Genomic DNA, 27054 nt, shown 5'->3' with positions numbered 1-27054 from the left:
TATAAACAAAGAGAACCTACTATCACTCTGAATCTTCCCAAGCTTTTGTCCTTTTATTTTACAAGTACAAGGTATTAAACTATTTTCATTTATTGGATTCTTACTGCAAATCACTGTTTTATGCTGATTTCATCCAATACCAAGCTATTACATAGGGGGTTCCATTAGGAGTCTTTAAGGTCAATTTCTGTTGTCCAGCATTTTCTAGTCTGACAATGGCCAAGTCCCAAGTCTGCTGAATTAAACAGGTCAGACTGTACTTTACTTTCCTCACTTTACTTTCCTCATAGTTTTCATATTTTGGCTGCTTTTCAAGCACTTGGATTATCATTTCCTCTGTCCATTTTGGCTGTTTCTCAAGCCTCTGGATCAAAAGAGAATGATTTCTTCCAGAGGCTGAAGGGATTCTTATCACTATAATGGTGCCATTCACTGTGGCTTTTGAATTTTTTCTTTTTCATTTTACCTTGTTCAGGGTTACGTTTTACAATGTTTTCTCAAGTTAGCCGCCATATTTGCAAAATGAAGGCATCACCAGCATTGTAATAATTTCATAATATTTTAAGGTGTAAAAAAGCATCTCTAAATCATCAACACATTTTCAAATACTGTTTAATCCATGTTAACTTTGATAAACTTCAGTAAAAATACCAAATGTTTTAAAAGACGATACAACAAATTATAGTTCAAATCAGCCTTTGATATTAATTTGCATGTTAACATTCTGAAGTCAGATCAATAAGCAACACATCCTGAATATTTAAAAAAATACCCAAATTATTTAAATATATTCTCCCTAGCAGCTTTGACATTAACTCAAGTCAGGATTTGGGCTGCAAACCCAGATTTATTCTTACCATTTGCAGTTGTTGTGCTGAAGCTGCAGCGGCAGCAGTTGCTGGCGAATACTGAGGATACTGATGTGGAGCACCTGGCTGGGAAGCAACGATGGGATGAGTTAGGCTTTCTGAATACGATGGTGGGGGTGCAACCGCCATCTGTCCATAACTAACAACTGGAGCAGTGGTTCCATATGCAGCTGTTGGAGGAATACCTGAAAAGAAAGGGACAAAGGTCATATTTAGTCCAGATTAATAATGAGCAAGAGGAACTTCACAAAGAAGAATGAGGAAGGTCCCTTGTCTAATGAATAAATCTCAATACTGTATTAATACAATGAGTACTGAATAAATCTCAATACTGTATTACTATAAAGAATATGAGGAAAAAGACAATGTTTATAAATAAAAAGGATGGGGTTTGTGTGCAAGTGTATCATCTGAGTGCAGGATAATAAATCGAAGCCTTTTAAGACCCTAGCAAGAAAAGCCACACCAGATTCTAAGCAGGAACAGCCAGCATTTACTCTTTGACAAGTTATGCCATCTTTAGTTGTTATGTTTTAATATTACTTTACTGCAGTGACACTACTCCTTAAAAATAGCAATACAAAAGACAAAATCACTTTAACAATACTAAGAGCACATGATAAACAATGTCTCATGTTATTTTACAATTTCCAAATTCTATAATAACTACAGAGTAACTGTCAGAGCGTAATAAATACCATACTTCCACTGTGAGTTTGATCTGCTTTAATTTGTTTTCATCAAGTTCATTATTCCAGAAAGTCTTCCGTTTATTAACCATGACGGTTTTAGAGACGTCAATCACTGACTGCGATACAGTAGTTACACTTTAACTAATCATAGTAACTGCAGCTTTGACTGCACTATAGGCATCCACATTTCCCTTCAAGCCAGCATGTGCAGGGATCCAACATATTTCAACATTTAAATCAGTTTCATGTAATTGCAAAATGTAAGATAACAATCTTAATGATAATCAAAAGCGCCAAAACTAGATTCTTTACATAGTCAAGTTTAAGCTAATGGGAAAAAACAAACTAACCTAAGCAAAACGTAAACATGATTGTGGGCCAAATACAAGACAAATGGTATCACTTCCGAAAAAAATACTCTTCAAAATTTTTGAAATCTACAATCACAGGAAGGAAAATACACCTGAAGGGAGTACTGTATCCCAAATGAGTGGAAAAAGAAACAATACAGTATACAGAAAAAATGTATGAGTGATCTCTAAGTCTGTACAAGGGTGCCACTTCAAGGCAATATAAAAATCCTAAATTTTTTTTTTTTTTTTTTTTTTTTTTTTTTATGAATGTAAATGGCAAATTCACAGCCTGAATGCTACAACAATGCTGCAGTAAAACGTTTTTTTTTTAAATGCTTATGTGTTCTATCAACTTTGCTTTTCCTTACACCAAAATTTTTCTTTAGTGGAATGGAATGGAATGGAATGAAATACAGAGTTTAGGCCAAAGGCCAAGCACTGGGAAATTTTTCATCAGTGACATTACTGCTACTTATACAAAAAGCATACTGAACTGATTCTGCCCATTCTTTGAATATTTTGCTAACTCAAAATGTTTAGTAAAGAGAATATACAAGTCTGTAAACTAATACCTAATACGTACTTTTAAACTAACCAGACACCAAGCAGGAGGAAAACCTTTATAAGAAATTACATGGTTACAATAACAAGGAAACAAATGTTTTGTCTCAAGAAATTTTTCAAACATGAGCACCTAACATCCACCAAGCCCACCATGCATAACTAAGGTATCTACATGACATTCCAAGATAAAGAGGCAGAAGAATTTTCTGTGTTCTGGGATGTCCAAGGTACTTCTCTTAAATACATTTTATGAATACAATAGATGTGATTGAGAAAAATTTATCAGTCAGTTATCTGAAGCTGACGACAAAATAAAAGCAAGAACCAAGAGAGGATCTTCAATTGTTTAAAAGATTAGAATGATGTCCTGGCTTAGATATCTAATGGCATGAAAACTGGGAAATACAAAAAATCATGCTGCTTAAAAACATCTAATAAAGCAAACATTTAACTGGGAGGTCAGGTTCTACATCTATAAAAATTTCAAATATCGATAACCTTTTATTAATAGAAATTCTGATTAGTGGCAATGACATGTACAGATATATACAAGTCAACATGAAAAAGCTCAAGTGCAATATAAAATGTCACAAGACTTTGACAAATTATGGAACGAGGACATCAGAAGTTTGACACTTGTTAAAAGGGAGATGGAGTGAATCACATCTAATGACTAACTAATCTGGCCTGGTCAGTGGGAATATAAAGCAGTCGACTGCTAGACAGATGACAGATAGATTTGGGAGAGGGGTGCCATCTACCTTTCATTCAACTGACCTTTCACTACTGAAAACCTTAGATGAGATGCTGTTCCTTCAGCAAATGTGGCTACTGAAGCAACATGAGGAGAAAGTCAAGCAGATGAGGATACCACCTGCCTTGTGGTCAACAAAGAGCCACCAGTCATCTTAGCACTGGGAATGGTGAGCACATGGTTGATCACTCAGCTGACAGGTTGAACAGAGGGGGGGAAAAGTGAAAAAAGTTGAAGCTGTCTCACATGTTGGAAGGTGTCCCTAGCACAGACTACGGGTCTGACATGGGTAAACAGAACACTGGGAGCTCCCTGTTTAGCTGTGTGACAATCGGGTCTATCGCCGGTTTTTCTCAAACCTTCAACAACCTTTCCATTATATACAGATACAGGGACCACTTTGTCCCTATAACAACCTTGGTGGCTAGGCAATTAACGACTAGTGGCAGGTGAATGAGGAGGTAGGGGGGACACTCATTTGGTTGGTAAACAGACTCACTTTTCCTTTTGGCAACAAACAGACATGCACTTACTTAGAAATGGGAATTTGACAAAATAATACAAGTTTGTATATTTACAAAAAAAATTATCTTAATTTATGACTTGTGATCATTTATATGAAGACTTCCTCATTAGCCAGGAGGTATTGCCCAGAGATCATGGCTGGGTTGGTCTCCCACCCAAAAATGTCAGCTTCCTGGTCAAGTACTGGAACCACCTGTACATTCTGGTATATGTGACTGAGGTGACAGGGCCCAGTGTCAGTGTTTGGCTTGTTTATTACCTTAGTATAGGATGGCAATGGAAAAGAGGATGGCCAACATCAGTGTTCTTGTCCCTATTCCCATTGCTTGCCTTCCAGGCTGAAAGGGTTAGGAAGACTCCTGATCCTTTTCCAAGGAAGAAAAATGCTGGGGAAACCAACTAGGCCTTGGTAGATATCTGGCCTTTTTTAAAGACTGATGTCACACATAAATCTGCCCCTGACAGCCTGATTGCAGTACCCTTCACATGTCCATTTCTCCATCGTCTCACCAGTGGTCTTTGGGTAGAGTAATGAGGAACCCAGAATCTAAGCACTCCTACACACATGACCTCTCTTGGTTATAACCTTTCTTGAAAAGAGGCTAAAAAAATGTTGCACATTTTTACAATCAGTTACCCCACAGGTTTGCAAACTGGTGAATAGGTACAGTTAACGCCATTCCTAATGACAACAGCAACCTTCAAAACTTCGCACTCTCCTCCTCCTCTGGAGAGACCCAATAAAAAACAAAGTATGTCATCATCCGACCTTGATGCCATGGAGAATGGCTCTGTGGCTCCTTCTCCTGAAGAGAAAAAATTCCCTCTTGAGGTCATTCCTAACCATCATCGTCCATCAGCTCACAGACTGACAGTTCAACCTTACGGGGACAGGTTTCATCCTATGGGATGTAGTCCATCTGCTGCTGAGTCAGTGAAAGAGAAATAAACTTGGCAGAACAACAACTTTTTGGGGACATGTCTCACCCTCCAGGACATAGTCCACCGGCTGTTGCGCCAGTGGAGGAGGAATAAGTTTGGCAGAGCAACTGGGGGAAAACAATTCTTCAATCCAGAGGTAAGCATTGCACAAGTATAAACCAGAACAACCAAAAAGACAATGCAAACTATGGGGCAAAACTCAAGGTGCACTCAATGGAGGGCACTGGGTGGTAAGAAAGAGCCCAGGTTGCTTCCTAAAGACCATTACATTCATGAATCAGCTCAACCACCTCGCAAAAACACCTATACAACTTGGTCTACACAGGTTCTTAAGCAAGGGATGTGCATGTAACTCAGAGCCACCACTGCCATGAATAAACTCATGAACCTATTCACCTGCATCATCCACTATTGCCTAACCCCCCACAGACAAATGCTGAGATAGCCTTCACTCTTAACAAAAAACCAACAGCCACAAGAGGACTTCTTGGCTTTCTTGTGGAGGGCTACCTTCTTTCTATGCTTCTGCCAATCCAGAGATAGACAAGATGTGGAGGAAGAGGAGGAAAGCAACACACAGTTGTGGTACTTCAACCTTCTAGGACACCTAGGTCTCTCCGTCCTCTCCAACATCGGGTGAGTTAAAGTCAAGGAAGGTATACCCAAAGGGACATGAGCAGCTACAGCAGGAACATCCACAAGCACAGTGCACTCAGTTATGGAGGAGCAGCCAGCATCAAAGCAATGTGATCTACCAAGAGCAGTACAGGTAGGAACTTTTGGCCAAAGCAAATTGCTCCAGGAGGGCTCCCACAGAATGCTAGAAGTCCAGCATCAATACAACAGTAGCAGAAGCAGCCGTGACTGAACAGGAGAACTCTGGTGGGGGTAGCAGGGACCAACTTCACACAAGCAACAGCACCAGCCAAGGGAAGAAGAGGTGAACATCTCAACAAAATCTTCAATTTCTCCTTGACCTGTACTTCTGGCATTGGGGAAGTAACAAGAGACAACATTGTTCAAGGGTAGCACACACTCCTAACCTCTGCTTTCAAAACAAAAAGAATAAGGGTAAACAGTTACAGGACATCTACTCTGATCATTCTACCAAGAAGAATCATTGGGTACCATTATTTTACCACAGTCAAAATAGGGCAAAGAAACATATCAGTCTCAATCCTTTAAACCAAAATTTACTTGAGTAAAAGCTTCAGCCACAGGCATGATGTGTCTTCCAAAATATCTGCAGAGAAAGGAAACAGAAGACATAGTGATACTGCTTACTGAGTTAGTTTTGTTCCCATCATTCCACTCACCTGCCACTAAGGTAGATCTATTTTATTCCATCTGCCCACTCACTAACGTAGGTTTTGGGTAGATATGGCAATACACATAGCTAACTCATGATTGGCTGAAATCAATGTTTCCAATATCGTAGGCTTACTGTTATAAGGATACAAACTATTTCTTCAATAATACATCTTTATGCTTATATCTACAAGGAACCCTCAAACCTTCTTGTATAAATAAAAAATATGCCGACTTATATATAAATAAAAAATATGCCGACTCATATTGATAACAAAAAGGCGCAAAAGACAATGGGCTTTCAATAATTATGTTTAATCTCACTTTTATTGAAATAAAAGGTACTTTAACCCTTAAACGCCGAGCCTCTATTTACAAAAACGTCTCCCGTATGCCGGCGGCGTTCGGGAGTTAGCGCCGAAGCGGAAAAAAGTTTTTTTTTTTAAATCACAGCACGCTTAGTTTTTAAGATTAAGAGTTCATTTTTGGCTCCTTTTTTTGTCATTGCCTGAAGTTTAGTATGCAACCATCAGAAATGAAAAAAATATTACCATATATAAATATTGAAATATATGACAGCGCAAAAAACATTTTTCATATATAATTTTATACAAATTGCGCTGTGAGCAAAACGGTTAAAGCTAATGGATTATTTTGTTTTTCTTTGTATTGTACACTAAATTACGATGATTTTGGTATATAACAAATTGTAAAACGATCAAAGCAACAGAGAAAATATTATCACAAAATGATGCATGAATTAGTAACGCGCGGACGTAAAAAAATGTTTTTTTCAAAAATTCACCATAAATCGAAATATTGTGCTAGAGACTTCCCATTTGTTGAAAAATGAAGCTAATTGATTGAATATTACTAGACTGTAAGTGTTTTAGCTTACAATTGCAGTTTTCGACCATTTCGGTCGAGTTAAAGTTGACCGAAAGTAGAATTTTTTCTATTTATCGTGATTTATATGAAAATATTTCAAAACTGATAAAAGTTACAACCATGAGTTATTTTCTGTTGTATTGTACATGAAATTGTGCACATTTTTATATATAAAACTTTATGTAACGACTAATATAAAACGGTGCAAATATTATGATAACGTGACGAAAGAATTTCCGAGATGTTCGGCCGAGTTACCGCACGGACGTAAGGAAAATGTTTTTTCAAAAATTCACCATAAATCAAAATATTGTGCTAGAGACTTCCAATTTATTGCAAAATGAAGGTAAATGATTGAATATTACTAGAATGTAAGAGTTTTAGCTTACAATTGCGTTTTTTTACCATTTCGGTCGAGTTAAAGTTGACCGAAGGTTGAAATTTTGGCAGTTATGGTGATTTATGAAAATATTTCAAAACTGATAAAAGCTGCAACCATGAGCTATTTTCTGTTGTATTCTACATGAAATTGCGCACATTTTCATATATAAAAGTTTATGTAACGACTAATGTAAAACGATGCAAACATTACGACAACGTGTGAAAGAATTTCTGAGATTTTCGGCGAGTTATCAGCAATGAGACATAAGGAAAAGATTTTTTCAGAAATTCACCATAAATCGAAATATTGTGCTACAGACTTCCAGTTTGTTGCAAAATGAAGATACATGATTGAATATTACTAGAAAGTAAGAGTTTTAGCTTATAATTGCGTTTTTTAACCATTTCCGTCAAGTTAAAGTTGACCGAAGGTTGAAATTTTGGCAGTTATCGTGAATTATATGAAAATATTTCAAAACTGATAAAAGCTACAACCATGAGTTATTTTCTGTTGTATTCTACATGAAATTGCACACATTTCCATATATAAAACTTTATGTAACGATTAATATAAAACAGTGCAAACATTACGACAATGTGACGAAAGAATTTCTGTGTGGACGTAAGGAAAAAGTTTTTTAAAAATTCACCATAAATCGAAATATTGTGCTAGAGACTTCCAATTTGTTGCAAAATGAAGGTAAATGATTGAATATTACTAGAATGTAAGAGTTTTAGCTTACAATTGCATTTTTTGGCCATTTCGGTCGAGTCAAAGTTGACCGAAGGTTGAAATTTTGGCAGTTATCGTGGTTTATATGAAAATATTTCCAAACTGATAAAAGCTACAACCATGGGTTGTATTTTGCTGTATTTTACATGAAATTGCGCACATTTTCATATATAAAACTTTATGTAACGGCTAATATAAAACAGTGCAAAAATTACAACACAATGACGAAAGAATTTCTGAAATTTTCGGCCGAGTTACCGTGCGGGCGTAAGGAAAAAGTTTTTTTCAAAAATTCACCATACATCGAAATATTGTGCTAGAGACTTCCAATTTGTTGCAAAATGAAGGTACATGATTGAATATTACTAGAATGTAAGAGTTTTGGCTTACAATAGCGTTTTTCGACCATTTCGGTCGAGTCAAAGTTGACCGAAGGTTGAAATTTTTGTAGTTGACGCATGCACGTCCACTTGGCACCCAACAGACAATTTTAGTCGACGTATGATACGTCCAGTAGGCGTTTAAGGGTTAATAACTTATTGAATGTAAATTGCATGAGCAGGCTAAAATGTGAAATAGCATGAAATATTGTTTAATGTGATGCTGTTTGGGGAAGGTGAATGGAACGGCCATTGCAAGGCTGGAAGTAGGGAAATTCCAGTTATTCCAGTATATGGCAATTGTATTGTGCTTTTATTTTCAGAATACTGTACTTTTTTAATATCTATATAATTTTTTCTTAAGTATACAAATAATTTTAATAGATCAGTACTTGGATATTTTTGAAATGTAATTTTGATTGAAATGGAATGAATGTGTGCTAAAAAGGCCACTAAAATAAATATCTAGCAATTCAAAGCGCAGGCCTAGCTTTTGCTTGTCTATGCTTGTGTTCAAGAGGTAAACATCACTGAAGGTTATGTTTCTGTTTACTGGCGTAGATATTACTTGGTATCATAATAAGGTAAACTTATTCTTTACCCATGTAATTAAACTGTACATAGAATAGTTTGAATGATCAGAAAATCTTCTGATTTGAGCAGCTTGTGAGCACTGGTCTAAGTGTAGCCTGAGTTATGCTAATGACATAAAGCATAATTACTGAAAACTCACCCTTCATTTATGTTCAGTCTCAGCAGACTATTTGATACGAGCTCGTCTTTCTTGCCGTTGTATTGTTATAATATCGCCACAAATCGACATGTTTCGGATTTTTCTAAGAAGGGGCAAGGGTTCTTTGTATATATAAATACAGTATTCAAATATGTTACTGAAGCAACAGTTTAACATTTATTGCAATAAGCTAATGATATCGGAAATGATTGTCAATCACGTGCTACCCACAAGCATTTGCCACATCTTCACCCATGGGTGAGCGAGCTGAAAAAGACTATAGTCAACTACCTTGTTACCAAGCTTCAACAACTGAACAAGCTTTTGTCAAAGGTATATCAGCATAAAAGACTAAGGTTGGCATTCTCATAGGAACAAAAATTATAACATTAAATAGAAAAAAAAAAAAACTGTGTAAGGCTTACCTTTTCCCACGTCTTGACTTTGTCAACAGAATTCTCTCAACTAAGCTCAATTTCCATAAACATCTCCAAATCAGTCAGTCACTCCATCCTCTCACTTCATACATCTCAACAACTAAGTATTCATATTATCATTTATTCATTACACATGCACTATACATAGGGATTTACAAAAAAATTTTGAGATTAAGAGAAACTGCATTTAAAATACATTAAGGTTAAGAGATGACTACGAATTGCAAGTTCATACTCTCAATGCATTGCAAAGAGCACATCACAATGTAAATGTGAAAGTTGTTGAGAGTGCGGGTTTTCAGACTCAAACTCAAATTAAGATCATGATAAATAAGGAGGTTTGGGCTTGTAATGAGAATGGGAGAGAAGCCATCAATTCATGCTGACCTGAACCAAATGGGAATCCAGAATGCAAGTGCTCAAGACAGAAGCAAGTACAGTGGAGTGAATTCAGTTTAAACAAGTAGAGAGGAAAATCTGACAAAAATGGAGCCATGATGAGACAAGACAGAATTGAGAATGCATGTTACTCTGAGATGCAATGGCAGATGGGACAGAAGAGGAGGAATAAGTATAAAGATAATGAAAATCAATGAGATTTTAGAAAAGATGATGATGATGTTGCATGTGTTCTTGTATGCACCTCGACAGATTACAGAAGCAGAGAAACAAGAGTTTGGGAAAAGGTTATCAAATGCAGGGACATATAACAAAATTAGCAGGTGTACTGTTGGGAAGACTTAAATGGGCAAGCTGCAAAAGAGCCAGCTATGAAGATGTGATGGGAGGATATGGCACCGAAGATAAGAGAAACCACAAGGGCAAAACAGTACTAGAATTCTTTAAGGATAATAAACCCAATGTTTAAGGGATCCAGTGATAATGGATATCACAACAAACACTTACGCTTCTTCCAAGGAAGGCATGTCTAACACACAGGTTACTTAGTGGAGTATCATTATTACTATTGTTAATAAACAGTTTAACTCTCACAACTTTGGAAGGCTGGCAAAATTTAATATAAACTGTATCCTACTTACTCCTACAGGCCCAATCTATTTAAACCACAAGAGAAATAAGAATAATGTATGCATTCCTCAATAAAGGAAGATACACACTGTGGCAATGGTCACTGCATTGGTGTCAGGCAGAAAAATAGCTGGCACTCTAATACTTGAAGGTGAAAACCTCACTGAGGATGACAAGAGAGATATCCAGAGAATAATGGCAGAACTGTTGGCAAAAATGCAGGACCACTACAACTGCAGTTATTAATACATACCTCAAGGTCCACTGGGTGCACATGTGGTGAGACCACTTTCATTTTTCTCACAAACAAAATACTGATCTTGTGCATAATGCATGACACATACATATATATATATACAATATACATATACACATACACACACTGTATATATCATGTTCATGCATTATTCACAAGATCAGTCTTTCGTTTGTGAGAAAAATGAAAGTGGTCTCACCACATGTGCACGCAGTGGACCTTGAGGTATGTATTAATAACTGCAGTTGTTGTGGTCCTGCATTTCTGCCAACAGTTCTACCATTATTCTCTGGATGTCTCTCTCGTCTTCTTCAGTCAGGTTTTCACCTTCAAGTATTAGAGTGCCAGCTATTTTTCTACCTGACACCAATGCAGTGACCATTGCCAAAGTGTGTATCTTCCTTTATTGAGGAATGCATCAAGTTATGGCACTAACAGCAAGATAAGCATCAAGTTATATGTATATGTATCTATATACATACATACATACATACATATATATATATATATATATATATATATATATATATATATATATATATATATATATATTAACTTGATGCTTATATTTGCTGTTAGTGCCATAACTTGATGCAACATCAAGTTACGGTGCTGTAAAACTCCATTAACAGCACCTGAAAAAGCACTATAAGATCGAATCTGACGTGAGCTGTGTCGCTGTAAGTGTGATGAAATGGGAATAGCGAGACAGCTGCTTGGGTGAAATGGAAAGAAACCGCTGGATTACTGGTAAATAAAAGTATCCCCTCAGCAAGAAAACTTGCTTCCAATGTCTGTACTGCTCTATGCAGCAGACATGGGTACTAACAAAGAAAATGGAAGTGGGTTTTGAAATGATGTAACTAAGGAATACTTGAATTTTGGCCAAAAATGAGGTGGAAAGACCATAACATGAATGACAATGTGAAGGGGTGTGGTGTTCAGTAGCTGAATAATGGACAGATGGAGATCTCAAAGACTGAGATGCTTCAGACAGGTGATATGAAGATATGAAAACATTTGGTCTGGAGGGTAAGTAAAACAGTACATAAGAAGGTACAGTAATTGAATGAACACGAACATCGAGGCCAAGGAAATCACTGGAGAATACAGATAAAGACCTGGACCAGATGAGAGGCAAAATGGGCCAGTGCACATGAAAAAAAAAAAAGTGATGTTTTGACTCTTACAAAGAAATGATGAGGGTGATGAACTGATAAACAATGGAGTAAAAAAAAGAATGAAACTCATGTAAGCACTCCAAAGAGTGAAGAGGGTAGAGTGGAAGTAGACAAAGTGAAAATTCAAAAGAAACTTTTAAACTTTTAATATTCTAACTCACAAAAGGAAAATCAGGTATAAAAAAGAATGGTGAGGATAATGAAATATAAAATGGAGTAAAAACCAGTATGAAAATTAATGCAGGCAAAACCCAAGAGTATGGTGATTGGAGTGGAAGTATACCTGGTGAAATCTGGAAAGCTGAACTGAACTGAATTGAAGCATTTCATGTCATTCAGAACTTCAAAACAAGTAGGAATATGTCAAACTAAAAACAAGTAAATAACTAGAATCTATGATAAAAACCAGTTTTCTTCAAAAACATTGTTACTAAGAAGATAGTCAATCAAACCATGATCTGTCCTTAGATCAATTTGAAAGGTATTACACACCTATGAGGGATATGCATATGAAACCTGGTAAGTGGCCATGCAGATACGGCAGGCAAGGGGTACAAGTAAACACAATGCTACGTACCAGATATGAAATACGATATCACAGAGAGGCTTAAGATTGCAATTTACATCAGGTTCAGCATATGTAATATACCACATGCATTACAAATAATAAAGATGATAAAGAAGGTGACAATTATCTAAGTAAGGTTAAAAAACTGAGGAGATTCTAATAAGTAGTAACAAATCAGGTAGAGTGAAAAGACTGCTTGATCACTGATACATACAGTAATTAGCAAAAAATAAAAAAAAAAAATAAAAAAAAGCAAAGTTCTCTATTGCATGTTTAAAACTGATCTTCATACAGTGGAGATGCTGGCTCTTACAAGATGAGTGTAGATTCTGAAATGGTGTAACTAAAAATTGTCATGAAGTGGGGTTCTGAGGGTGGAAAACAAGAGATCACAGACTGAAATGGCTTGGATGTGAATAGTGTGGTATAAGCAATCACATCGTAAAATGGTAGGTATGGACACAACAGAAGGGTCCAAAAAGGTCAGATAGGGACATCAATGAAGACCTGGGCCAGATAAGAATTATGGAAAAGTACAAAAGACAGACAGGAGAAGAACAGAGTGAACTTGCCAGGTGTCTAACCGAATAAAACAAAACACAAAAAAACCTGATAAAGATGTTGATCACATATATCAGTATTTAAAACCAGCCTAACTGATAAGTTCATGCAAAATGGTAACGATTAAGCAAGTCATCTGGAAGGCATCAGGTTCCTCCTAGTAAAACCACTTCCACTCATTACAAAAAGTAATCACCTAACTCTTACTTTTAACCGGCTTGTAATTATTAATGATGGCTGTTAGGGGATTTGTAAAAGATTCTCTTTCATGGTGAAAAATATAAAACTTTCTTAGCATTTCTTACTTACTTGGCTGCTTGGCTATCTAAACCTCTTTGTCTGGTATTATCTGAATTCATCAAGTGCTTTTTGCAGTAACTGCTCTATGTATGGTTACATCAACCAAGCATTTTGTTTTGCTGACATTGAGAAATACTTGCCAAACTACAGGAATAATAAATTCACTCTTCATATATAATCACCACCCACATAAAAACCTCCTAAAGTGGAAGCTGCTCAGGTATGAACATTTTCATTGTGGTATTCTTACTGTTGCCTTACTGAATACATCACAACCAAATCTTTTCTAGATTTAGTTTTCTCTCCCTGCAATAATTTTCATCCATGTCTGCGAGGTTACACAATGCATCAGGTTCATTTTTAGAAGTGCTGAGTGCTAGATGCTGTAACTGAAATAACTAAGCATAAATAGGCATAAAAATTGTAAAATGGATATGCTATGGGCTCAAGACTGTTGAGTGAAACACTGAGCCATCCAAACTAATGCTGAATAAATCTGGTCATGAACTTTGTAAAATCTCCTTAGCAATTCACATAATTTCTAGATATAAGTAAGTCATGCAATAGCAATTATTGTTGCCCAATTATATATAATACCAATTTGAGACTTACTACATGGCAAGTTCAATATACCTGTAGTCATCCACTATGTACAGTTCTTCACGAGTTCACCTGGTAGCACTTTTTTTCTAAAATCGGGTTACATGGTACATGAATAGAAATGAGGAGTTTCTGGAAAACACTTTAGCAAATAAACCCAGACATACAGGATATGCTGATATGCATGCTCTTCTAAACATTCTGCTGTAGCTTGTCATTCAAAAAAAAAAAAACAGGCTTACCGCAGGAACACGAGTAGAACTGTACACATATGATGAAGTAGCTAGCTTACCAGAAATGAGACCCAGCCTCTTCTATAACGATACTGTGCAAGTAGTAAGATTTTTTTTAGCTAATCTACTGCGTAAAAAGAGGTTTCTCATACTTGATATATTTAAGTTAGGGTGATCACTGAAAAGCCCTGCAAATAACTCAAAAGACACCAAAGAAACTAATAATAAATAATCATACTGCAAAGCTTAAGAATAAAAACCTTTCAGCAATAGCTCTTAGCCCTTCATGGACAACCTTAGATAGCAATACTTTTATCATAAATCAGACTACTCTAAAGGGGATCCATAACCAGCTAATTACACCAATAATGTTCAACAGTGTTTTCTATTTCTAATTATTGGTGAGATGCTTAATATACAATTCATGCCTCATTGTAGAAATTTCTAACATTATTGAATACGAATATGAAGAAATTCACCTTAATTCCTTAAAGTTTGAAATGTTACAGTTCTAAAAATTTTAAAATGATTTACAAGTTCCTGGGTCCAAGTACATAAATTTAGCAAAGTTCAAAACTTTAACTCTCGATAAACCATAATGTTGGAAATTTCACTCTGAATAGCAAAATATGACAAGGCCTTCAGTAATATGTAAACCCAAAACAAAATGGTTATGATTACATGGAGAAAATTTTATTCTGAAAGCTATCTTTTTGAAAGCATCGCTACAGAAGCGAAAAGACATCCAAAGGAGTTACCTAACATCTGTGGAACCTCATTTTGTTGCCAGGCACAAAGATATACAGTAGCTACAGTTTGAAAAACATGAGGAATGCACTCCAATGTGTTAACACCAGTCAGCATGCTTTCAAAAGGTTAATTTTTAGTCTGAAAACTTTTTCCATGTCATCCTGGCCTTAGATATGACACAGTTACAGAACATGAGTTGTAAAAGACTTATCTCACCTTAATCATTAATAAAATTACACTGCAACACATGGAAGTTTGTGCTAAAGAACTGCTTCTGCTGCAGTGTGTGTGCACAGGGACACCTACACTGCCAGATGAGATCATTTTTACACCTGCATATGTGGCTGCTGAACCCTGTAGATGAGATGCTACTGTATCAGATCAGTAATCTCTCAACAAAATCTCTCTTGGTAAAGACTTAACAGCAAACAATGCAGTATGGGAGCACTATAATTCTTAAACAATTATTAAAGAAACACTCATGAGTGCATACATGGTAACTTTTTAAATGTACTGTACTGTAATTGCAAGTTGCTCTGTGCATTCCAATGCACAACTACTGTGCTGTACAAATTGCTAAAGTGCCTCCACTGGTTATTAAGCAGTTTCCATATAAAACTACCTTCCACAGAATTTCTTTACTTCACTTCATAGGTATAATGCAAATTATATAATCAATCTGAATTCTCATATTTCATCCATGAAGCAGTATGATTTATTAAAAGAAAGGTAAGTATGCTAATCTTTCAAAACTTAAGAATAAATACTGTATACATATTAAGCTGGAAGATAAACTTAGTTCTCTTTGGCACCTACAGTATTCCATTACACTTCACACATTTTGAAGATTAATACTGTTTAGCTATAATTACAACAGGGCTTTCCATGTCTCAAATCTTACCAGTACAGATGTGTATAAAATTTGCAAGTTTACAAAAATGAATATATAGTGCACATCTGAGAGTCCTAATATAGACAAAATCACTGTACAATAATACAGCTGTAATTTAAGGCATGATTTTTCAGAGCAAAAATCTATAAAAATCAACATCATTTTGCAAAGGATGCAAATTAACCATTCAGTTCTATAAATGATAATCTCCTGGCACATGCAAATAAAATAAAGCTGAGCACTAGCAAAATACAATTCACAGGGAATTATCTGCTTCCAATGAAGCAAGCAATGAGAAATCATTTTGATTTTTTTTATGACAGTGTGTGCAGACACGCTGCATGAATAATATGAATACTGTGTGCAAGAACTTTCATTGTTTTACCAAATAACTGCCATATGAAAATAGGATTAACCCACTGAAACAAACATGGACTGTGACTGTTCCCCTACTATCTTAGACTGCAATATGAACTGTGACATTATTACCCTTAGTATCTTAGACTGTGGTACCTAATGACTGTATATCAAAAACTACTATCATTAGCAAAGCTCTGCTTTCACGTGAACTGTCATCCAATGCCTCCTGTATCTTATCTTAATTTTTCCAAAAGCTATTGATTTCATCAAGTACCTCAATCCTTCCCATTCCTGCCTGCCTTCAGTCGTTTCTTTAAATATTTATTATTAGCTTTCATTTTGGTTTTTTATAATTTATAATCTTTTTCTATCCCCGACAGCCTCATTTTATAATGTGCTATTTATTTAATTTTCACAATTCTCCCCCAAGAACACACACATTGCCTGTAATTTCATGCTGCCCTTTTAATATCAAGGTCTTTCATAACACTAAAAACCAAGCTTTTTCATCTACAGACCTCATTCTTTGTAAACTAGTTTCCCAAATACGTAAACCCAACTTCTTTGTCATTTGCATTCTTAAACAATGACAGACCTTAAATACTTAATTTTTCCCACCAGTTCTAAAATACCTCTCATTCCAAATGACATTCACCCGTAAACCTCTTTCCCTAATTACTTTCATATTATCAAATACTGTAGTTTATCTCTAGCTAAATATGGCCTTCCTTGCCCTCTTGTCATCATACAGCAGTTGTGGGGAACATATCCCAGTATTACAGCTCTTTAAAATATATCCTCAGAACTTTAAAATATATCCTCAGAACATGGTCATGCTACTGTCTTACTATTCCTTTCCTGCTTTTTTAAAAATCTGAAAAATCAACAACGAGCTTGCTCTGCCTGCTGCCTTTTCATAAGTTATGTCACCATATCATCGCATACTTCTTTCAATTAACAACCTGATGACTAACTACTAATTTTTTACTGGTTTAACCATACGCCCTAACTGCAAAAATCTAGTTCTTTTCATGTTCCTTACATATAAACCTCTTATTTTACTTATACTTTATGCAGCTGAGTTCTGTTGCATTCCTAATTATGTTTGAGTAAAGCCTGGTTTCCACTACATGAGAACTCCACCACTAAGGAAATGGCTCCTCCTCAAGTTACAATGGTAATAGAAGTGGGTACATTATCTGAATATGTGCCAATCCAGGGTAACAAAAGTTATCTGAAATACATTCTATTTCCCAAGCATCAGTCTGTTGATATGGAAAAGTCGAGAGATAAAAAAGGCAAAGGTGCTAAAAATTTTCTGACTACTTGCAACTGCCATTAAAGAAACACTGTCAGTGAACTGCAACCGCACATTATGAACACTGGATTTAACTGCTAGCTGTGTAGCAAGACTTAACCTATATTGCTACAGGAAATGCATGAGTGTAAAACAACATTTTTACAAAACTTTTTTAGGAGATACACTGTATGGGAAGTACTTGCAAACAATCACAACTACAATAATGACAGCTATATCTGACCACCAACTACACAAATTTTCCTGGCCCAACCCTTTACACTGGGGATATGTTATTTCTAACAAACATCAATGCTAAGCTCTAGTATTACTTATCAACATGTCAATTATGCTCTAAAGTTCAACTAATCTTCCTGGACAATTTTCATCGCTTGTACAGCACTGTGAATGACAAATTGTACAAAAATCATGTAAAAGTGTTGACAAAATTTATTAAAAAATAATTGTCATCCACTAAAATATCCTATTCTCTCTGGCAGTAGCATCACAGAGAAAACGGGTTATAATGATACAGGGATAACTTTGCTCAAGATGTCCTGCGAGTCTCAGGATTCTCTTGAAAGTCCAAAAATATTTTTCTTTTGTTGTTTTCCCAAAACTTACCTTTTCCAAAACTAAATGTTTATTTCTCCAAGAAGACTGAATCAAATTCAATGAAACTTACAGTGTAGTATAACTTTATATCTTGATTTTGTCGTCAGCAAATTCATTTTTGAGTAAACTTTTTATTCTGCATGATATTTTTGAAAAGTGACGTCATGATTTTTTTCAACCAAAAAAAAATTAACTTAAGAGGTTGAATTTCTAAATCCCCCCGGAGAGTTTTCATTATTAGTTGTAGAATAAGTGGTAAAAATTTGAAGCAAATCCCTTCAATTGTAAGGCAGAAACAGTCATGTACTTTATGACGGGGACTCATGGCGTCAGCGCTCTCCATAAGTGGAAAAATAAAGTGAGTTATCCATGTATTTTTCTTAAACAATACGTCTGAAGTACAGTATCTTCTCTTTAGTTTAGTGTGCATTTTTTAAACTGGATCATTTGGTTGACTGGACAAAATATGAAATTTGCTAAAACAGTGTTCATATTCTGAGTATACTGTACACTGTACTGAAAAGTAATTTAACCACTTCAGATGATTCAAAATTTACGTGAAATAAGCACATAGGAGCAGATCTTCCCAATGATACTTTCCCTTTGTGATTTTCACATTTAATACATTAACTCTGGAAAAGGACAAGGATGAGGATGGAATTCCTCCCTTATGGTAGAGTTCTCACCTAGAATAATTTCACTCAGCTCCAATGAAAGTACAAAGTCAGAGCTCAAGTCAGCATCACCCCCCATACAGAAAGGCAAAAGTAATATAAGATCCCATTATCTATGAAGTTTTTTCAACATTCTTTAAGGTTTTCCCCTTAATCCCCTCATTCTGAGTATAGTCTTCAAGCAATGTGGTAGAATAAGTCCTTTTCAAGTTTTGTGACATTCGCTAATTCAAGTATTATTGTTGTTATATAAAACTTATTTTCCTATTCTCCTCTAGGCTCTCTTACTCAATGATTATCACCATACTTACAACTTGAGGTCTTTCAAAGATTCTAAAGCTCATATACATACACTTTCCTCAATTATCAAATAATATGTTCAATCTGAATAGCTAAAAGAACCTATTGTTTGATATCACCTTTCCTTCAAACTAAAGACATAAAATATTTTCTATCTATATGAGAGTTTGAATAGACTCCTTCCAAACTGTCTCCCACTGATACTAACCTTGTTTCTTCAATATTAATTTTTCTCTTCCTAAGAATTCTAACTTTTTATGACCCTAAAATTAAAATAACCATAATTTTATGAACAAGAAGTGCCAAAGAGGAAAGGTGCAATTAATTACTGGATGGAGTGCCAAACATAAATAAAACATTCATTACACAATAAGGGAAATTGCTGTCGAGTCAAAAATAAATAAGAATGAGGGATAATGAGTTAGAAACCTACAACCAGGATGAAAACATGGCAATACTGTACTAACATTTCTGGGAGTCACAGTACTTGGATCTAAGAAATTATAATCACCAAAAATCCGTACCAACTGTAAACAGACGCATACTTACGAAAAGGGGCTAAGTGAAGCATAAGGAATGCAAGAAACAATCTAACAACTTTGTAGTACATTGCTCTGCTAAAAAATCACAGGTGATAATGCTATCACATAAACACTGGACTAAATAAGAGAGAAAATATAAGCAAAATGTACTGTAATATAACTCTAATGAAACAAAATGAAATCTTTGCCCAGCAAGACAAAAATGTTAGTATACTTTCCTGCACACAGGAGCCCAACACTGGGATAATTTCAACTCAGGATATTGCCTCCAGGTGGTTAAAAAGATGGATCACTGACTTTCCAATTAGTATACAGTACTATAATAATCTATTCAAAATTCTAAAGTTCGGCATCCTTCTTCTCTATCTTCTTGTTCAATCTTAATCTATTTTATTAATGAATGGACCTCTGGGAAAGTTTAGTTATGATAGATGTGTAAAACACTTTAATTGCCTACATTTCAAGACATATTGATGGATAATATTCATAGACATTATGTATAATCTAACTAATTTTATTAAGTATCGTCAATCAAAATATGGCCATCATTCAAAAGATAAATAAAATTTTCATGCAAACCCATTTCCTTCATAATATAGTCTATTTTGTTTACTGCACAAAATCTCAAACATCACCCCACCATGGCAAGAAAAAGATTATCAGGAGATTCATGAAGGTTGGCAGATGCATTTTTTTCTCAAGTCCCAAGCAGTTAACTTAACAACTCTTTCTGTACAGTAGTCTGATCCAGCTGCAACACAGGCATGGGGTCAAGAAAAGGCAATTATGTTAAAGTAATGTGTTTGTTTTGAAAAATTAATTAAAAAATAAATGTTTCATCACAAATCATCACTTTCACACAACTTTCACACAGTCAAATTAGCAACTTGGATGGGAGATGTGCCAAGCTTCTGAGGCTCTAAGTGAAAGGTACAGAAAGAAAAGGAATGACCTGAGGAGAAAACCCAAGGTTTCAAAAGAAAATACGGGGAAAAGAACTGGACTGGAAGTAAACTGGAGGTATGTAAGCATAGCTGTTACCATACAATATGCAGACTTACTCTCTTGAAAAAGCTTATCATTAGGATAAATCAAAAGTTGTATGCCTAACATGGAGTCATGTTGAAATGGCTGAAGATGATTCTTTAAAGTGGAAGCTTGAACTGCCACAGTGTCAAGCCAAAAGGAAAAAAGAAAAACTTTTGCACTTTTCTACAGAACAAAGAAACAACAATCTACTATACAAGAAAAATCTCTGAAATCCCAACCCTAGAAGGAACATGCAGAACTGGACATGAAGCACACAACAGCCTTACTGAGAGGAAACCAAGAGAAAATGCGTAATGAGAGGACTAAGGAGGCCTAGCTAATCAATCAATGGTAGAATCCAAACTCCTAAACCAAAGTGCTATCCCAAATGGGAAGCTAAGACTTTAGACAGCATCAATTCTCCTTGCTTACTAAGCCACCCAGGTTGAGGACATTAAGTCCAAAAAGGTGAACAGTAAGGTTGATGGCAATCTTGTAATGCAGACAGACTATTTTTCTGGCATAAAAGATACTGACTAAAAAAGGAATACTGTACGAATTAACTAGATCATGTACTTTCTGTTACACTCACAGCACAAATTTATTTGGACCAGGTCTGGAAGAGAATCCAGTTTTTCTGTAGAAAGCAAATTCTTTCTGTGTGTTCAGTGGAGGATCTACTGATATAAAGGCTGATTCTTGGGAAGATCTTCACACATGAAGGGTGCACATCACTAAGCTCTGGTGAGGCCATTGAAGGAAGACATCAAAAGAACCTCCCAATTGAAGACCTGAGTGTGTGAGATCACTGGCCCTATTGGCTGCTAAGTCTGCCTAGGTAGGCCAGTACAAAAATCTGTACAAGTTGTTCAAGTTATGCACACTGTTGGTCCTCTTGGCCGCTAAGTCTCTCAAGACAATACAAACTCTGAACAGGATGTTCAGGCTATTGCACATTACATGTCCTCTTGGTTGGTAAGTCTGCTAAACCCAATACAAAAATCCAAACTGGTTGTCCAGGATATTATAAATTAGAGGTCCAAGCTTAGTAAAAACCCCTGGATCAGCACTGCTGAGGAATGCATGCTGGTTGCCTGCCCTCATATAAGTAATCCATTCAGCAAGCCCATATAAGTAATGCATTCAGCAAGCCAGAGGAGAATGGGCAGAAGGTAGGCAGAATCAGAGGTCAGTCGAAGAGTAAGGAGCCAAAAAGTTTTTTTGGAATTAAAGGCATTGTATGATTCACATGGGGGTGGCAAAGTAATTAAGATGTTCTCTATAATTTAGGAAGAGTAGGCTTATCTGAGGAATAAAAGGAATGCTCAGATCCAAAAAATTCTTATGGTGTACAAAGGGGAACATGAGTTGTATGGGATTCCTGGAAAAATTTGAGGACAGGTGACTGCCGTACTGTAAGTTTTCTAAGCACAGGGCATGGATGAAAACAGCAATCATATCTTCCTTCATTATGTAGGTCAATAACCAAGTCAGTCCCTACTGGTAATGTAAAAAAGACTATGTTTGGATGCTGAGAGTCCAATTGTAAAAGTCCAAGAAAAAGTCAGTCCTAAGTGACAGGGTGAAGAGAGAATCACTGTGAAAAACATGCCAAAACTGAGAAACCATAAATACTTCAGTGCCAATTCAGGCAAGAGAAACCCAAAATGGAACCACCACATACACAACAGCAAAAAGGTACATCTTTATTCATGTACAGTTAAAGAAAACGTGTGGGTTGACAGTCAAGTTAGGTGAGTGGGCAGTACCTCACCCACTCATCTCCTTGTTCAACAAAGGCATACCCATGTAACAGTCAAGGTTTGTATCATCGTAGGAACAAGGAAAATGCAACATTAACCCCCTTTAGACACACACAAATAATTCATTAATGTCTGAATGGAAAGAATTAAATGTACACAACTAAAATTTAATATATGAGACAGTCATGTAAGCTGCATAAAACAGGGCTGAAGACTGCTAATTAATCCATATTAGAGGTTGAAAGAAATATTAAGGTAACTAAGAAATATGAAATGCTCAACAGAGAATATATTAAATATGCAAACAAAAAAGTAAAGAAAATTTAAAAGTACAATATAAAGAAACTCCTTGTACAAAGGTCATGATACAAATGTCTACAAAGTGGTAAAGACTATTAATATCAAAACAAAAATGTTATGTGGAATGAATGTTAGGGCATTACATCTTCCTTCCTGGAAATGACTAACTTGACCACTGAGGCTAAAAGGATACAAGGTTGGCACTATTTGCTATCAAGGCTGCAGGCTTACAAGGTGCTTAATTCAATCAGCTACAGCTACGACACTTTCTTGTCATCAAGAGTAATGTCGGTACTGATTTTGTCTTTAAGTGGGAATTCTACATGAGGCACATATCTTCATATCACATAAGGGAGATACATGGTGCCAATATTAAAAGCAGGACTAATATGACTAACTAGCTCTACTGCTATCATATGGCTACTTGGCACATTCATTAATACAACCCCTGACCTAAAAAAAATATACAACAGCACTGAATACATATCAAGTTTTCAATTCTCATACAGTACAGCACAGTACAGTATATACACTACAGAAAGACTTAGGGTTTGAGGTCTGTCATCCTTATTCTAATCGGGGAAAATATCAAAACTAACTGTAAACAAAATCAAAGTTATTCTCACCTAACTGCCGGGAAAGGCTTGGAGAAATGCTGTAATCTGGAATTACCCAAATGGAAAAAATTACAATCAAAACAAGTGGGAGGGAACAATACTTCCCTCAAATTCTATAAACTGCTCAACAAATAAATACAAACACTGTACATTAAAGCATATAAAATGTTTAAAATTACTTCAGTTATTAACTTAACACAATTTTATACACTCTCAATAAGGCATTAATCACTCTCAGGTGAATTCCAACATACATTTTAATAAAGAGAGACCACTGTTCAAGACCCGGACAAACACTGAGCATCTTGTTCAAATAGTATGTCCATAGCACTGAAAGCCAAACAAAGAGCAGATAGCAAGGCTGGAGGAATATGGAAAAAAAAAAAAAAAAAGTATACCTTAGTTTTACCAGACCACTGAGTTGATTAACAGCTCTCCTAGGGCTGGCCCGAAGGATTAGACATTTTACGTGGCTAAGAACCAATTGGTTACTTAGCAACGGGACCTACGGCTTATTGTGGAATCCGAACCACCTTATAGCGAGAAATGAATTTCTATCACCAGAAATAAATTCCTCTAACTCTTCATCAGCCAGCCGCGGAAATTGAACTCCGGCCCATCGAGTGACAGTCTGAAGCTCAAGCGATTCGGCCAAGAAAGGGCTTAGGAATGGACAGAAGACAATCCATGACAATGACCATAATTAAATTTCAGTAAACATTTCAGTAAACCCGGCACTCAGCAGCACGTACTACAGTTGTAATGTACATAGCCAATCAAACAAAATTTAAAATCTCACATCTGGAAGCTCTTAACCATCATCCCATAAGAAATCCAGGCCTGAATCAGCAAATAATCTCACTGGAGACTTGACATGTCATACATGTAACTCCTTCAACTGATTTTCACTCACTCCTCTGTTCAGTGCTAGTACTTTGCAGTACCAGCATAATTTATTGCTGACTCTCAAGCCCTCCTCAACAACTAAAATTCCTTGGGTTAACAGCACATTTCTGGTGGAAAAGAATGTCAAATTCATCCAGGAATACCTGAATTTACATTTGTATTAAATTATGGGTTTAAATGTAACCTTTAACCATACTGTACAATGACTAAAAATATCTTCAACACAGTGGATAAAGAGACTGGCTGCATGTTCACACGTAAAGTCTGTATTGTTTACCCAACAGTAGGCTAGAGCATGACAGAAATGTGCAAAACTAGAAATTAAGCAACTGCATGTTCATACTGGTTGTTACTGTCATCAGCATACCCAGTTATATCTGAGTTTTGAAACAATACTAAAAATACATTCACCAAGGTGAACGAGTTACTTCCCGCTCTGCTGGATAGAAATAAACAATCACAACAACTGCTGCCTCAGATTCAAGCACATGAATGTGACTTGTTTGTCATGGACTTCATCATGTTGTATGTCTAAGAGATTAAGTCCCCAAAATTGTGGTAAGATATGTTAATTTACTTATAATGTGTCTTTTTTGTACCTGTTTGATATGTTTTTATTTGTACCTTTGACATAGCCAATGGCATCCTACCAGTTTTGTATGACATGTGGATATACTAGCTTCGAAGGCATTAGCCTAAAATGTTTTTCTTTTGTTTCAGTTATACTCAATTAATGGCTCATGGTTTATATAATAAAGTAACTACAAAAGGACCATGGAATGTTATTGATACCCAATTTGAGAATTAACACTGAACGGGGCTAAAATCAACAATTAAATACAGAGCCACATACTGTCCACCACAAGGACAAGATAACACAATTCGGATAAGGAGTGATGAACCCAAGAATAGGAGCCTAACCTCACCTACCTACATAGAAGGCAAAGTGAAAAATCTACGAATGAAGACAAAATGGAGCTTAATGAACAAGAGAAACATGAAGATCAACATCTAGGCCAAGATGAAGAGCAAGACTTGCTTTTATTGAACCTTAGGCCTAGGCCTATGTCACCTAGTGTGGGTAAATGAGTGAGAGTGCAATCAGAAAAAGGTAAGATGTATAATTTTGATCTTCTGGTTGATGAATTCAAAAAACAAAAGAGATTGTTGTGCAAAATAAACAAGGAAGCAGATTTGGCACTTTCTAAAAATGAATGTAATGTAGGCCTACTACAGGATGTTGCAAATAGGCTTCAAATAGAATTAGGGAATATTGACACAACTCTCTCCAAAGTAAAAGAATCAGAAATACCAGAGGTTGACATTGTACAGAGTTTAGAGTATAATTACAAGGAAATATGCTATGAAAGTCACACCAGGTTAACCATGTTAAAAGAAAAAATGAAACATGAACATGAAGATAAAATGTCAAATGTCTCTCTAAAGTCAAAGTCTTCATCTAGTAGGTCCCATCATACAAGTGTAAGTAAATCTTCATGTGTTTCTAGTAAGAGAATAGAACTAAGCACAAAACTGGCTAGGTTAGGCACAGAAAGAAAATACCATGACATGATGGAAAAGGCTAGAGCAGATTTAAAGAAATTAGAAATTGACAAAGAAATTGAAGCCACTAATGCTGAGACATGTGCAGTTAATAAAATTTTAGAGGAAGAAGATGAAGCAGATCCACAGTCATGCTTGAGTTTTCCGTTAGGTGAAAATAACCAACCCACAGAAGGTCTCTTGCACAGATATCTTGAGGATAGTAGAGTTGTAAATTATTCATTGTCAGGTTCCAGTGTACAAAAGTCCCTTTCCTTTGCTGGAGGTTTAGATAGTATAGACAAAGATTTAAACAAAAAGAAGGCAGAAATAAAGGCAATGACTGATCTAAATCCAAATGCTCAGGTGTTTAAATTTCCAACAGATTTCATACAACCATGGAAACCAAGGCTAGACCATAATTATAATTACCAGCCCATAGGACGCTCACAGCCAAGTAAACACAGGCTAGGCCAAGAAACAAACCTGAACTCAGATTTCAAAATACCAAATGAGCCTAGGCTAGGTTGTAGTACTATAGATGAGGCATCCCATGAGGTAAAAGGTGAACCTAGGCTAATAGTAGATTCCAAAAATGCCTTCACTTGCAATACACAACCTGATGTTAGACCAAGGCAACACACTTACGAACCCCTGGCAGATTTTCATGAACAACCTAACATTAACAATAATGATAACATACAGTCCAGTCAAGTTTATCAATGGGATATTTTAAAAGGTTTTGCTAATCTTCAAAATCAGAACTTAGAGAAATTAGCCGACTTGTTTGTTGCAAGGCAACGTGGAGACAATTTACCCGTTAAAGAACCAGAGGTATTTTCTGGAGATTTGCTGAAGTACCCTCAGTGGAAAGCATCATTTATTACATTAATTGAATCTAAAACAGATGATGCTGCTGAAAGATTGTACTACTTAGGTAAATATACGGATGGTCAGGCTAAAGCTGCCATTGATAATCTTATTTCTTTTGGCACCCAAGAGGCTTACGACAAGGCTTGGAAGATACTTCATGATAGGTTTGGAAATAAATTTATTGTTGCTGATGCCTTTAGAAGCAAGCTTGAAGGTTGGCCTAAGATTACAATTAATGATGGTCCAGGTTTGAGGAAATTTTCTGATTTCTTAGAACACTGTAAAACAGCCATGGGAATCATAAAGT

General features: G+C 36.0%; 1 protein-coding gene across 4 annotated transcripts in view; it reads right to left on the bottom strand.

Moving 5' to 3' along the window:
* LOC136852490 (DAZ-associated protein 2) overlaps positions 1–27054 on the bottom strand; it is a 41155-nt gene that overhangs the window by 5826 nt on the left and 8275 nt on the right. For 2 of the 4 annotated variants that reach the window (XM_067127153.1, XM_067127154.1), the window contains exons 2-3: positions 23436–23471; positions 858–1054 (exon numbers count right to left, since the gene is read on the bottom strand). In XM_067127153.1, the coding sequence (XP_066983254.1) occupies positions 858–1054; positions 23436–23471 (233 nt within the window). The remainder of the gene's footprint in view (positions 1–857; positions 1055–23435; positions 23472–27054) is intronic. The other 2 variants (XM_067127155.1, XM_067127156.1) reach the window with 1 other exon arrangement.

The sequence above is a fragment of the Macrobrachium rosenbergii genome, chromosome 25, assembly GCF_040412425.1.
Source record: "Macrobrachium rosenbergii isolate ZJJX-2024 chromosome 25, ASM4041242v1, whole genome shotgun sequence".
In the NCBI taxonomy this organism is placed as follows: domain Eukaryota; kingdom Metazoa; phylum Arthropoda; class Malacostraca; order Decapoda; family Palaemonidae; genus Macrobrachium; species Macrobrachium rosenbergii.
Note: the sequence above shows the minus strand (reverse complement) of the source record. Positions and strands in the feature narration are given on the sequence as shown.